The sequence below is a fragment of the Tachyglossus aculeatus genome, chromosome 17 (assembly GCF_015852505.1).
Source record: "Tachyglossus aculeatus isolate mTacAcu1 chromosome 17, mTacAcu1.pri, whole genome shotgun sequence".
In the NCBI taxonomy this organism is placed as follows: domain Eukaryota; kingdom Metazoa; phylum Chordata; class Mammalia; order Monotremata; family Tachyglossidae; genus Tachyglossus; species Tachyglossus aculeatus.
The window spans coordinates 13342252-13354939 of NC_052082.1; the positions used below are offsets into that span (position 1 = coordinate 13342252).

General features: G+C 45.3%; 1 protein-coding gene across 1 annotated transcript in view; it reads right to left on the reverse strand.

Moving 5' to 3' along the window:
• Positions 1-11412, reverse strand: part of SHROOM3 (shroom family member 3) — an 83674-nt gene extending 72262 nt beyond the window's left edge. The window contains exons 1-4 of the mRNA XM_038758789.1: positions 11388-11412; positions 9754-9781; positions 9339-9405; positions 8721-8752 (exon numbers count right to left, since the gene is read on the reverse strand). Of these exons, the coding sequence (XP_038614717.1) occupies positions 8721-8752; positions 9339-9405; positions 9754-9781; positions 11388-11412 (152 nt within the window). The remainder of the gene's footprint in view (positions 1-8720; positions 8753-9338; positions 9406-9753; positions 9782-11387) is intronic.
• Positions 11413-12688: the final 1276 nt, after the last annotated feature.

Sequence of the window (12688 nt, forward strand, 5' to 3'; positions counted from 1 at the left end):
GTGCTTGATGAGCAAGTGGCAGCAGCAGAAGCAAAATTCTTGGCTCTGAGACTTTGGGGCCCACCCAGTGTGAGGAACACTATACTAAGTGCTTGGGAGAGTACAATACAAAAGTCGGTAGACATGTTTCCTACCCACAACGAGCTTCCAGTCCAGTGGGGGGAGAGTGTAGCCTCCAAGCAGGTTTCAATCTCTTCAAAACATCCCCTTTCCACTGGTCCAGGATAGGCCAAGCAATGTACCCAAGTCAGCTGTGAGGCTGTAGGGATAATCAGAGACTGACCCAGCCCGGGCCCATTGGAGATTTCAGATGGAAACCCGGCTCTGTCCATCTGTAGGGATCTCAGGGATTCCATCCTGCCCAGCTACGAGAAACCGTGAAGGCATTCTCCACACTGTGACTCCGCCTAGATGCACAAACAATCTCAGCCATTGCATTCTCCGAGGGAATTGGCAGTTGCTATTTAAAAATGATTCCATCAGAGCCAGTCACCAAGGACAGCCCAGCCTGGAAAGAAGATTCCCCTGAGCTTAGTTACTGTCCCTCCCAAAAGGACCGGTTTCCAAGGCTTTGAGGAAGGAAGCCTTTCTAGGGGGCAGGGATGGTTGTGCCCACCCACTCCCTCTCATCTCAGTGTCCCCAGCTGTAATTCCCCTAGAAATTCCTGAGAGGAAACCCTGGATACCACCAGCCTTCCCAACTGGGCTTGGGATACTGCAGGTGCTTGAAGAATGTCACTGGGGAGGATGAAGATAATGGGACTCGATAAAGTTAATGACGGGAAACCGCAGAGACCACACCAAAAATGAATCCCTTCCAATGCTTTGCAAAACTCTGGTAGGTCCTGGTTAGTAGCCCTTGAGTTAAAGCCGGGCTCTTCATAGTTTTCTTTAGTGTGTAGCACAGCAGAGATTTGAGCCTCTCCAGGCACAGAGCCTTACTTACCTTACCTACCTCCACCTAGTTGCCTTATCTGTGACAACAAATACTCCAATTATTAATAATAATAATGATGATGGCATTTATTAAGCACTTACTATGTGCCAAGCACTGTTCTAAGCACTGGGGGACATACAAGGTCATCAGGTTGTCCCACGTGGGGCTCACAGTCTTAATCCCCATTTTACATATGAGGTAACTGAGGCACAGAGAAGTGAACTGACTTGCCCAAAGTCACACAGTTGATAAGTGGCGGAGCTGGGATTAGAACCCATGACCTCTGATTCCCAAGCCCAGGCTCTTTTCTCTAAGCCACGGTGCTTCTCCTGACTCTATAAGTCAGTCAATCATATATATTGAGCACTTACTGTGTGCAGAGCACTGTACTAAATGCTTGAAAGAGTACAATAGAACACATTTCCTACTCACAACGAGCTTATAGTCTAGAGGGGGAGACAGACATTAATATTAATAAATTACAGATATGTACATACGTGCTATGGGGTTGGGAGGGGGATGAATGAAGGGCGCATGTCAGGGCAACGCAGGAGGGAGTGGGAGAAGAGGAAAGGAGGGCTTAGACTGGGAAGGCTACCTGGAGGAGATTGCCTTCAATAGACTTTCAAGCAGGGGAGAGTGATTGTCTGTCAGATATGAGGAGGGAAGGCATTCCAGACCAGAGGCAGGATGTGGGTGAGAGATAGACAAAATCGAGGTACAGTGAGAAGGTTAGCATTACAAAAGCAGTGTGGGGGCTGGGTTGTGATCTCTTGCCACTCCTGGCCTGTGTCCCAACTGCTTGCCGTGGCCTGGGGAGGAGCTTGGTAGCCCCTTTCTTCTAACCCCTGTTGGGTGACATAACACAATTCCTCCAGTAGACTGAGGTAAAGGCCACAAAAGGCACCCCTGGAGAAAGGTAGGTGTGGGGCTCCTTGGGAGGGGTGAGCTAGTCAACTAGAGGTGGGCTGACATGACAGTAATAATATTAGTAACAACAATAATAATAATAATGATGATGATTGTGGTATTTTTTAAGCATTTACTATGTGGCAAGCACTGTACTAAGCTCTGGGGTCGATACAAGATAATTAATCAATCAATCAATTGTATTTATTGAGTGCTTACTGTGTGCAGAACACTGTACTTAGCGCTTGGGAAGTACAAGTTGGCAACATATAGAGACAGTCCCTACCCAAGAGTGGGCTCACAGTCTAGAAGGTCCCACATAATAATAATAATGATGGCATTTATTAAGCACTTACTATGTGCAAAGCACTGTTCTAAGCACTGGGGAGGTTACAAGGTGATCAGGTTGTCCCTCGGGGGGCTCACAGTCTTAATCTCCATTTTCCAGATGAGGTAACTGAGGCACAGAGAAGTTAAGTGACTTGCCCAAAGTCACACAGCTGACAAGTGGCAGAGCCGGGGTTTGGACCCATGACCTCTGACTCCAAAGCCCGTGCTCTTTCCACTGAGCCACGCTGCTTCTGCTTGTGCAGAGTGCTGTACATGGGGTTCACAGTCTAAGTAGGAGGGCGAACAGGTTTTGAATCCCCATTTTGCAGATGTTATTGGTGGCTAACACAGGACAGCAGCTAACGACTGAACTGCCAACAGCAGATGGGGACAGTGAAAAACAGGATCATCAAAGGCTCTGACAACCACACCAGTTTTTGGTTCTTTTCCCCATGGTATTCCTTAAATGCTTACTATATGTCTAAGAGCCAGGGTCGTATAAGATAATCAGGTTGGACGGCTTCCCTGTCCCAGAGGGAGCTTACAATCTAAGTAGCAGGGAGGACAGTTATCGAATCCTCCTTTTGCAGTCGAGGAAACTGAGGCACAAAGAAGTTCACTAAGTTTGTTGGTTCCCCTTGTGTCTGTGCTCTGTCCTTAGCCAGCCTTGGGTTGCAAAAGTTAGACCTTTCCATCACACTAGGAGAGCAACAAAACAGATGCCAGTTGTGCCACATGGGCAGAAATATGGCCCCTGCAGCATTTCTCTGAGAACAGAGGTCTTTTGGCCCAGGGTGGCACAAAGCAAACCACCCGAGATAATAATAATAATAATAATAATAATAATTACAATAATAACAATAATAATAATAATAATAGTATTTATTAAGCGCTTACTATGTGCAAAGCACTGTTCTAAGCACTGGGGAGGTTACAAGGTGATCAGGTTGTCCCACAAGGGGCTCATAGTCTTCATCCCCATTCTACAGATGAGGGAACTGAGGCACAGAGATGTCAAGTGACTTGCCCAAAGTCACACAGCTGACAGTTGGCGGAACCTAGGTACCCGCTAGAGCTTGGTTAGGGCTTCACCAGCACTGCAGTGTCAACTAGTGCTCACTGGCACCTTATCCTTACCCTGTCCCTCCAGAAACATCCTAACTACAGTTCAGGCTAAATGCAGTACTGGCTCCCTCAATTTCACTTATCTTCCAGTCAATTGGAGCTGTGGAATCCCAGCCTGTTTATGCTCAAAGCCAAGCAGAATCCCTGCTGAGCATTAATGGAACAGGAGGTGATGCCACTTGTCTGCTGTGTTACCTTGGGCAAGTCACTTCACTTCTCCATGCCTCAGTTTCCTCATTGGTAAAATGGGGAGACTGTGAGCCTCATGTGGGACTGTGTCCAACCTGATTACCTTTTATCTACCCCAGAATAGAACACAATAAGGGCTTAACAAATACCAGTATCATTATTATTATTATTATTGGCAATGGAAGAATCTGTCCATGGTCCATTCTTGCTGGGATGGAAAAATGCCCGATCAAATGCCTGCGGTCTGGTCAGCAGCCTGCCTAAAAAAGGGGGCTTTGTCAAGGGCAGCAGGCATCTTGGCTTTGCAGGGATTTGGGGAACAAGACATGGGCCTCTGGGAGGTCTTCAAAGATTGGGTTTGGATGTACAAGGGCAAATATTGGGAGCGAACAGAACATTTCCTCCTGCAGTCAGTGATGACAATGAGAAGGGGCCAGGATCTTGGGGAAGAAGCCATCTTAGTCCTAGTGCCAACCCTATATTGGAAGCCTAAACTAGTGTGAACCTGCATCCTAGGAGCTGCCCCTGATCTGGAGGCCTCCTCAATTAATGATACTTAATCAATCAATCAATTGTATTTATTGACCTTTCACTGTGTGCAGAGCGCTGTACTAAGTCCTTGGGAAAATACACTATAGCAGAGTTGACAGACATGTTGTCTCCCACAAATGGCTTATTAATAATAATAATAATGGCATTTATTAAGCCCTTACTATGTGCAAGGCACTGTTCTAAGCACTGGAGAAGTTACAAGGTGATCAGGTTGTCCCACGGGGGGCTCACAGTTTTAATCCCCATTTTACAGATGAGGTAACTGAGGCACAGAGAAGTTAAGTGACTTGCCCAAAGTCACACAGCTGACAATTGGCAGAGCTTGTGGCATTTGCTGAGCAGTTACTTTGTGTCTTGCACTGTACTATGAGCTGGGGTGGATACCAGCAAATTGGGTTGGACACAGTCCCTGTCCCACATGGGGCTCACAGTCTTAACCCCAATTTCACAGATGAGACTTGCTCAAAGTCACACAGCAGACAAATGGAGGAGTCAGGATTAGAACCCACATCCTTCCGACCCCTTGGCCCGTGCTCTATCCCAGGCTATGCTGCTTCTCTAGACAGCTTGCTGTCTAGAGGAGGAGACAGGCATTTATATAAATTATGGATATAATAAATTACGCCTATTCATTGAACACCTACTGTGGTGCACAGAACTGGTCCACCTGGCTGGCTGGAACCAAGCTGCAATCCTCAAGGGACCTCGTGGTAACTTAATAATAACAATAATAATAATAATAATAATAATAATAATAATAATATTGGTATTTGTTAAGCACTTACTATGTGCAAAGCACTGTTCTAAGCGCTGGGGTAGATACACGGTAATCAGGTTGTCCCACGAGGGGCTCACAGTCTTCATCCCCATTTTACAGATGAGGGAACTGAAGCCCAGAGAAGTGAAGTGACTTCCCCAAAGTCACACAGCTGACAAGTGGCAGAGCCGGGATTTGAAACCACGGCTTCTGACTCCAAAGCCCGTGCTCTTTCCACTGAGCCACGCTGCTTCAATCAATCAAACTAAATACTTGAGAAAGTACAGTACAATGGAGTTGGTGAATGTAATCTCTACTCAGGAGGAGTTTACAGTCTAAAGGGGGAGTCAGACATTAAAAAAGAATTGGGAAATAGTAGAGTAAAAAAGTAATACTATAAGTACTGAGAGGTTGGGTATTAAAATGCTTAGAGGGTATATAGCTTAGTTGACATGAAGCAGAGGGCTGACAGGGGAAATAAAGGGTTTTGTTGGAGAAGGTGTGATTTTAGCTTTGGAAGACTTCTTCAAAGGTTCCAAGAAGACCTCAGTGAAGGATGGTGCTCAGTTCTGAAAGCTTCTTCCATGTCAGTCAATCAATCAAGTGCTATTTATTGAGCACTTTCTTTGTGCAGAGCACTGTAAAAAAACGGCTTGGAAAAATACGATTTGTTAGAATTGGTAGATGCAATCCCTGCCCACAAGAAGCTTACAGCCTAGAATGGCATTTCTATCTAATCTGGTGGTCTCCAGGGCCCAAGATGGCCCTGTGTCCAGTACTATGGACTTTGGTCTGACCGCTTCATACCCAGATGCTCGGAAGAAAAGGCAACCAGGCATTATGATTCTAACCAATATTCCAACCCGACTCCCTTCAGGGAAAAGGAGTTCAGTACAGTTCTCTGAACACAGTAAGTGATCAATAAATACCACTGATTGATTGACTGATTAAAAAAAGGGGCTATGGCCACCCCATCAGCAACCCCCTGAATGATCTCAGGGCACTTGGAGTCAGTGAAAAGGCTGAGGCAGGAGCCCTTTACTTACCCACAGAACAGGTTCAGTTGTGTCAGCTCCCTCTGATCCAGGCAGAGTTCCGATTGTACCCGAGCCTCTGGGACCTCTGCCATCCCTGCCTCAGTTTCCCTGCAGAACTCCTGGTGGGGAGGGGGCTCCTCAGGGGCCGCAGGGCCCGAGACCACCAACCGATTTCCCATGGGGATTCCCTGGGGTCAGCTAGTGGCAGCCACCCAGAGTCACCGGCCCGCTGGGACTGAATCGGAGACGCAGGAGGGGAAAGGCTTATTAACAAAAGGGCTGGGCTGAGCTCTTTGAAGTCCCCTTTCCAGTCACTCCACATCCTGACTGAGTAAAGGAGGCTCAAGGCTTGAGCTTTTCCTTATACCTTATGAGGGTGTCTCCACCCCACTCTAGGACAGAGGAAGGCGAAACCTCAAGCTTCTCACGGCAAAACCGGTTAGTTCCCTTGGGTTGCAGCTCTGGCATCACCCTTTGACCTCCAGGCGAGGCTGCTTCCACGATTTGTATCTCAGTTCCCACATTTCTGGTGCCTCTGGAGGAAGCAGTAGCAGCAAGTGGAATTATTATCCAATCACAAAATACTGTAGCCCACTCCTTTTCACCTCCGGCCGAAAGACGTCTACCCACAGCTAAGCTGTATTGAGACTTCTAAAAGAAATATGAAGGGGAGTGAAAGGAAAAGGAGAGAAAACAGGGGAGAGAGAGCCCTCCTTTCATCTTTAAAGCCCTCCTAAAAGCCCACCTTCTTCAGGAAGTCTTCCCCAACTAATTCCCAGCAGGTTGTGCCAGCCCAACAGCCATCCTTGGGGTCAACGCAGGATGGGCACTATCAGTGACTTTGCACTTCACAACTGCTCAGTCAAGGGAAATCAGATTTTGCTTCCTTCCAACGCTTAGGGTGACTCACTGGAGGCATCAATTAATCAATCCCTAACACCTGTTGAGCCCTTACTGAAGTCTAGACACTGAACTAAGCCTTTGAGAGAGCTTAACAGTAAGAGGACACACATTCCCTGCCCTCGGGGAGCTGACAATTGAATTTGGGGGAGACATTCAACAGGGATTTAGAGATAGTGAAAGCAGGAGAAAGAACAAGAATAGAGCATGAAGCAACACAAACCCAACAGGATGAAACTGCTGAACAAATCGTTGAATATGTATAAACAAATAAATGAAAAATAGGAGTTCAGTCTACACCCTCCTCACTTTCAAAGCCCTAATAAAATCACATCTTCAAAATACCTTTCCCGACAAATTCATCATTTCCCTTACCCCTCTCATTCATTCATTCATTCAAATTTGTTGAGTGTTTTCTATATGCAGAGCACTGTACTGAGTGCTTGGAAAGTACAATTCAGCAACAAGTAGAGACAATCCCTGACCACAACAGGCTCACAGACTAGAAGGGGGCAGACACCTTCTGTGTCACCTGTGCACTTTGATCTGTACCCTTTAAGCACTAGTTAGTCATCCCAGCCTCAACATCACTAAAGTTATGTACATATCTGTAATTTATTTTAATAATAATGATGACATTTGTTAAGCACTTACTATGTGCAAAGCACTATTCTATTTTGTCTGTCACCCCCTCTAGACTCTAAGCTCCTTGAAAGCAGTGACATTATACTGTTATACTGTACTCTCCCAAGAACTTAATACTCTGGCCTGCACACAGCAAACACTCAAACACGAATGACTGATTGGAAGGCTTCCTGGAGGACGTGAGGACTTTGAAGACAGGAAGAGCTGTGCTGTGGCAGATTTGTGTGGGGAGGGAGTTCCAGACCCATGGATTAGTGTAAGCAAAAGTTTGGAGGTGGGAGAGTTGAGAATGAAGATATTTCTTCTGGACCGTAAACTCCCTCTAGAGTGTAAGCTCCTTCTGGGCAGAGAATGTGTCTGCTATCTTGTTGAACTGTTCTCTCCCAAGCGCTTAGTACAGTGTTCTGCATACAGTACGTGTTCAATAAGTACAACTGACTGATGCAAGGAGACCAGGGAGGAGGCCGATACAGATGTCAATTATCACATCCAATTACCAAAAGTGATGCGAGAGGAATGTGGTTCAGACTATGACTCATTAGCGTAGACTCAGCCTCTGTTTAGGACAGGGGCAGGAAATGGGAGAGAAGGATTTAGGACATGGGTAGTGAGAGGAGGAGGGAGGAGAGAGGTTAGGGTCAGGAGGAAGGCAAGGTTGGATGACAAGATGTCATGGCCCTGCTGTGAGGGATCTGAGCGACCAGTCACTTTTGATTTCCACAGGTGGGCTGAGGAGAGGGTAGCTGACAGCTTTGTCAGGAATTCCTGTTGGAATTCCATAAAGACAAGAGCATTTGAGTTCCAAAAGGTGGAGGACAGTTTCTGTAGTCATCTTGCTCATGGAAATTTATCTCTGGTCCTTCAGTTTCACCACCAAGAACCTTCATAAAAATTATTCTGAGCCCTTCACTTAAAAAAAAAATCAATCAATGATATTTATTGAGTGCTTACTTTGTGTAGAACACTAGATTAAGCACTTGGGAGAGTAGAGTACTACAGAGTTGGTAGTCATGTTCCCTGTCCACAAGGAGCTTGTAGTCTAGAAGGAGAGGCTGACGTTAAAATTAACGAATAAATTCTGGATATGTAAGTGCTGAGGGGTTGAAGGTGGAGCAAATATCAAGTGCTTAAAGGATAGAGATCCAAGTGCACAGGTGAGGCAGAAGGGAGAGGGAGTAGGGGAAAAGATGACTGTGGGGAGACAAGTTAAAAAAATGTGCTCAGGTATGATGGTTATGCATGTGCAATGTGCAGCAATCCTTGCCCTGCCCCTGAAAAACTTGCTTGTGCATGCACATTATGCATAAACCAAGTATGGCATCCATGCCCTGCCACTCACTTGTTGCACTTTGTGCCCCAGAAGAGACACAACTGGCAAGGATGAGAGGCAATGCCCCAATTACTGTCATTAATACATAATTCTTCGGTGTTCTCAGTGGGTGACAAAATCATCATCATTATCCTCATCATCTACAATTCAATGTGCCCCATCTTTTTTCCCCCACTCTACACTTCTCTCCTAACATTTTGCCAGTCTCAGAAGAACAATTCAGCATTCAAACCTACATTCCCATTTTGGGGAAATAAGACTGGGGTCAGTCATCTTTTGAAACTTGAGTGTGCTTTCTAGTTTTGCATCACCGCATTCAAAGATCTTAGGAATGATACACGATAATCCCAGTGGGGCTTCCAACTCAAGCTTAGTCACTGCTGCTTAATTAGTAGTAAGTAGGAATAGTATGTTATGTTTGTGCAGAGCATTGTACTGAGATCTGGGAAAGACTACACAAATGGGAATTAGACAAGGAATCATCTTATAATCAGAATTATAGGATGCAACTGCATTGAGAAATGATGTGAGCTGTTTGATTGGCCAATGTGTTGAGGACTAATTTTGGAGGCATGTCCTGGGCATGGGATGAGACACTGCCTGGGGCCCTCCCAAGATGTTGGTCACCAGGGAGCTTCCTAAAATGGTGGCAGCCTGGTCCTTCTCATAGCTGTTGATGGAGGAGAAGGGATCCCTTAAAAGGTTTTAAAATGGAGTCTTGGATCTGAGCTTTAAACAGTAAATGCACCTTTTTTCCCCCCATTAAATCCTTTTTCTATGTAGTTTTGTAGCCCAAAACAATGGGTTGATTTCAAAACTTCTTCTATCTTCTAGACTGTAAGCTCGCTCTGGGAAGGGATCGTGATTATCAACTCTGTTATATTGCTATATCGCACTCGCATAGGTGCTTAACACAGCGCTCTCTGCACATAGTAAAGGCTCAATAAATACGATTGATGGAATGATCTCATAGATGAAATGGCCAAAATACAGTCAAAGGAAGAAGAAGAAAAAACAAAGCCTTTAAAGCCTTTTACTTTACAAACTGGAGAAGTCAAAAGCTGGCTTTCCTGAAAGAAAAATGGTAAAGAACACATGAGCTTACCACACGCAACCACACAGTTTATATCCATTATTTGCACTTGCCCAGGACTTGAAGTCCTTGTGGAGAAAGGAATTTAGGTTTTGAATGGAATATTTAAAGGCATCCACTTATCTTGGAAAGAAAACTCCATATTCTCCTGGGAGCTGCAAAGAATCCGTATCCCTAGTTCACCTGAATGGAATTGTTTTATGAACCCAAGCAGACAGTGAATGGTCTGTTGTAGAGTTGTTGGGGAAGGAGAGAAGCAAGTCGGCTTAGGTTACATTTTTCCCTGAAATTTAATAGCGGTAGGCAAAGTTCAGCCTGTCTTTGTTGATATAAACCTAGCTCTTAACAACCCCAGGCCTTCAAACCAAAGGGGCTGAGGTTACTGGACTTGTATTTGCTAATTTTAAAGGCTCAGGATATCAGTTCTGCGGTAAAAAAATATGACGGTAAAATATCCGACAAGCTTGTTCCCTAAGGGTACGTCGCAAGGGATTTTCACCCAGAACAATAGTAATAACAGTTGTGGCACTGAAGACATCCATCAGATGCTACTGAAATACAACCGCTCCAAGACACTGTCAGCTCAGATCAGACTCTTAGTGGGGAGATGGGCCTATGAATTCTGCCACGAGGCATAATCACCTCGGGCTAATACAACCTGACAATGCCACAGGAATTATGTGAGCTGCCTTTGAAAGGCTATTTCCCTCCTCTCACTCACTCACTAGTTCCCCGCCTTCCTGGCTCTAGTCCTGCCATGTCCTCATCAGCTATCTTAAGCACTCAGGAGCCTGTCTGCTGATTAACAGCAGGGTTTAGTGGACCGAGCAGGGCTTGGGAGTCAGAGGTTGTGGGTTCTAATCCCGGCTCTGCCACTTATCAGCTGTGTGACTTTGGGCAAGTCACTTGGCTTCTCTGTGTCTCAGTTCCCTCATCTGTAAAATGGGGATTGAGACTGTGAGCCCCATATGGGACAGGGACTATCTCCAACCCTATTTGCTTGTATCCACCCCAGCGCTTAGAACGGTGCCTGGCATATAGTAATTGCTTAACAAATACCATTACTATTGCTATTATTATTATTATCCCAGCTCCACCACTAATCAGCTGTGTGACTTTGGGCAAGTCACTTAACTTCTCGGTGCCTCACTTACCTCATCTGTAAAATGGGGATTAAGACTGAGCCCCTCGTGGGGCAACACGATGACTTTGTACCTATCCCAGCACTTAGAACAGTGCTTGGCACATAGTAAGCACTTAATACATTATTATTATTATTATTATTATTATTAGTTGGGCAAAATTATGTAGCTAAAACAGATCAGAAAAGAATGAGATACCAACAGGTTAGAAGGCAAAAAAGGGAGCTCCCACAGAATTATTCCCCTGCCACAGTACTTTCTCAAAATTAATTTGAGCTCTTTTAGGTCACTTCAAAATCATACTGTTGTTCTTTTATTTTCCTCTAATAGGGTATTTCCACGCTCACTCATCAGATACGGCTGACCCACAATGTTCGTGTGATTGGCAGCCTAGTATCTCCACATACAGTTTATTTGGTTGGCTCTCCTTGGACATTTTACCTTCATACTTTCTCTGAATCTGCATGGCCTAGTAGAGGGTGCACAGGAACAGGAGTCAGGAAACCTGGCTTTTAATCCCGGCTCAGACACTTGCCTGCTGTGTGATTTAGGGAGAGTCCCTTAACCTCTCTGTGTCTCAGTTACCTCAGCTGTAAAATAGGGATTAAATACCTATTCTCCACCTCACAGACTGGGATTCCCTACGTCGGGCAGGGAGAGTGTCTAATTTGATCATCTTGTATCTGACTCAATGCTTAATGTACTGCTTGTATGCTTCATATACATAGCTTGTGACATACCCGTAATAACAGTGATATATCCGCAATTTCTCCTAATGTCTGTCTCCCACCCTAGAGTGCAAGCTCCTTGTGGAAAGGGAACGTGTCTACCAGCTCTGTTATATTGTACTCTTCCAAATGCACACAGTAAGCGCTCAATAAATATCATTGATTGATTGAAAGATATCAAGTGTGTAATGCCATAATTATTATTATTTCTTTTCCTTTACAGTTCAGCCCTCTGCTTGCCATTTGCAACTTTCCTACCTTTAAGGCCCCAGTGGGAATAACTTCTACAAATTTAACAGAGTGCAGGGCACCAGGCTTTTGACACAAAGTAGTAGTGATAATTGCCACTGCTGGGAATTCTCATGCCCTTCTGTCCCTTCCCCCACACCGGTAACAAAAACCTTCAGAACAAAACAGGGCTGAATGCCTTGGGGGATAATTCAGGCCAGATCCAATGCTGCTCATGTTTTATCTCCCAGGAAACTCAGAAACTTTCCAAGAATGAAGTTATGGGAGCAAGAGGGGCAGCTGGGTGAGCCACAGCTGAAATGGCCTGTCTTGGGCCACCAGACAGAGGGCAGGCGAGCGTAGCAAAGACGGCTCCTCGGGAAACTCAGAACACAGACTGCAAATAGGTGGCTCTCACTGAAGAGCCAGGTGGAAAATAATAAGTTGAAAATATGCAGACAGAAAGCCAAGCATACAATCATTCATTCATTCAAGTGTATTTATTGAGCACTTACTGTTGTGCAGAGCACTGTTCTAAGGGCTTGCGAGAGTACAAAATAACAATAAACAGACACATTCCCTGCCCACAATTGTAAGTTGTAGGACAATCTCTACACCCTATGCTATTAATGAGGAATTAAAGACGTTAGAAAGAACAGCGTGGCCTAAGTCGGGGCCTGGAGGTCGGAGGATTTGGGTTCTAATTCCAGCTCTGCCACTGGGATTCTGGGTGATTCTTGGGCAAGTCACTTAACTTCTCTAAGCCTCAGTTCCCTCACCTGCAAA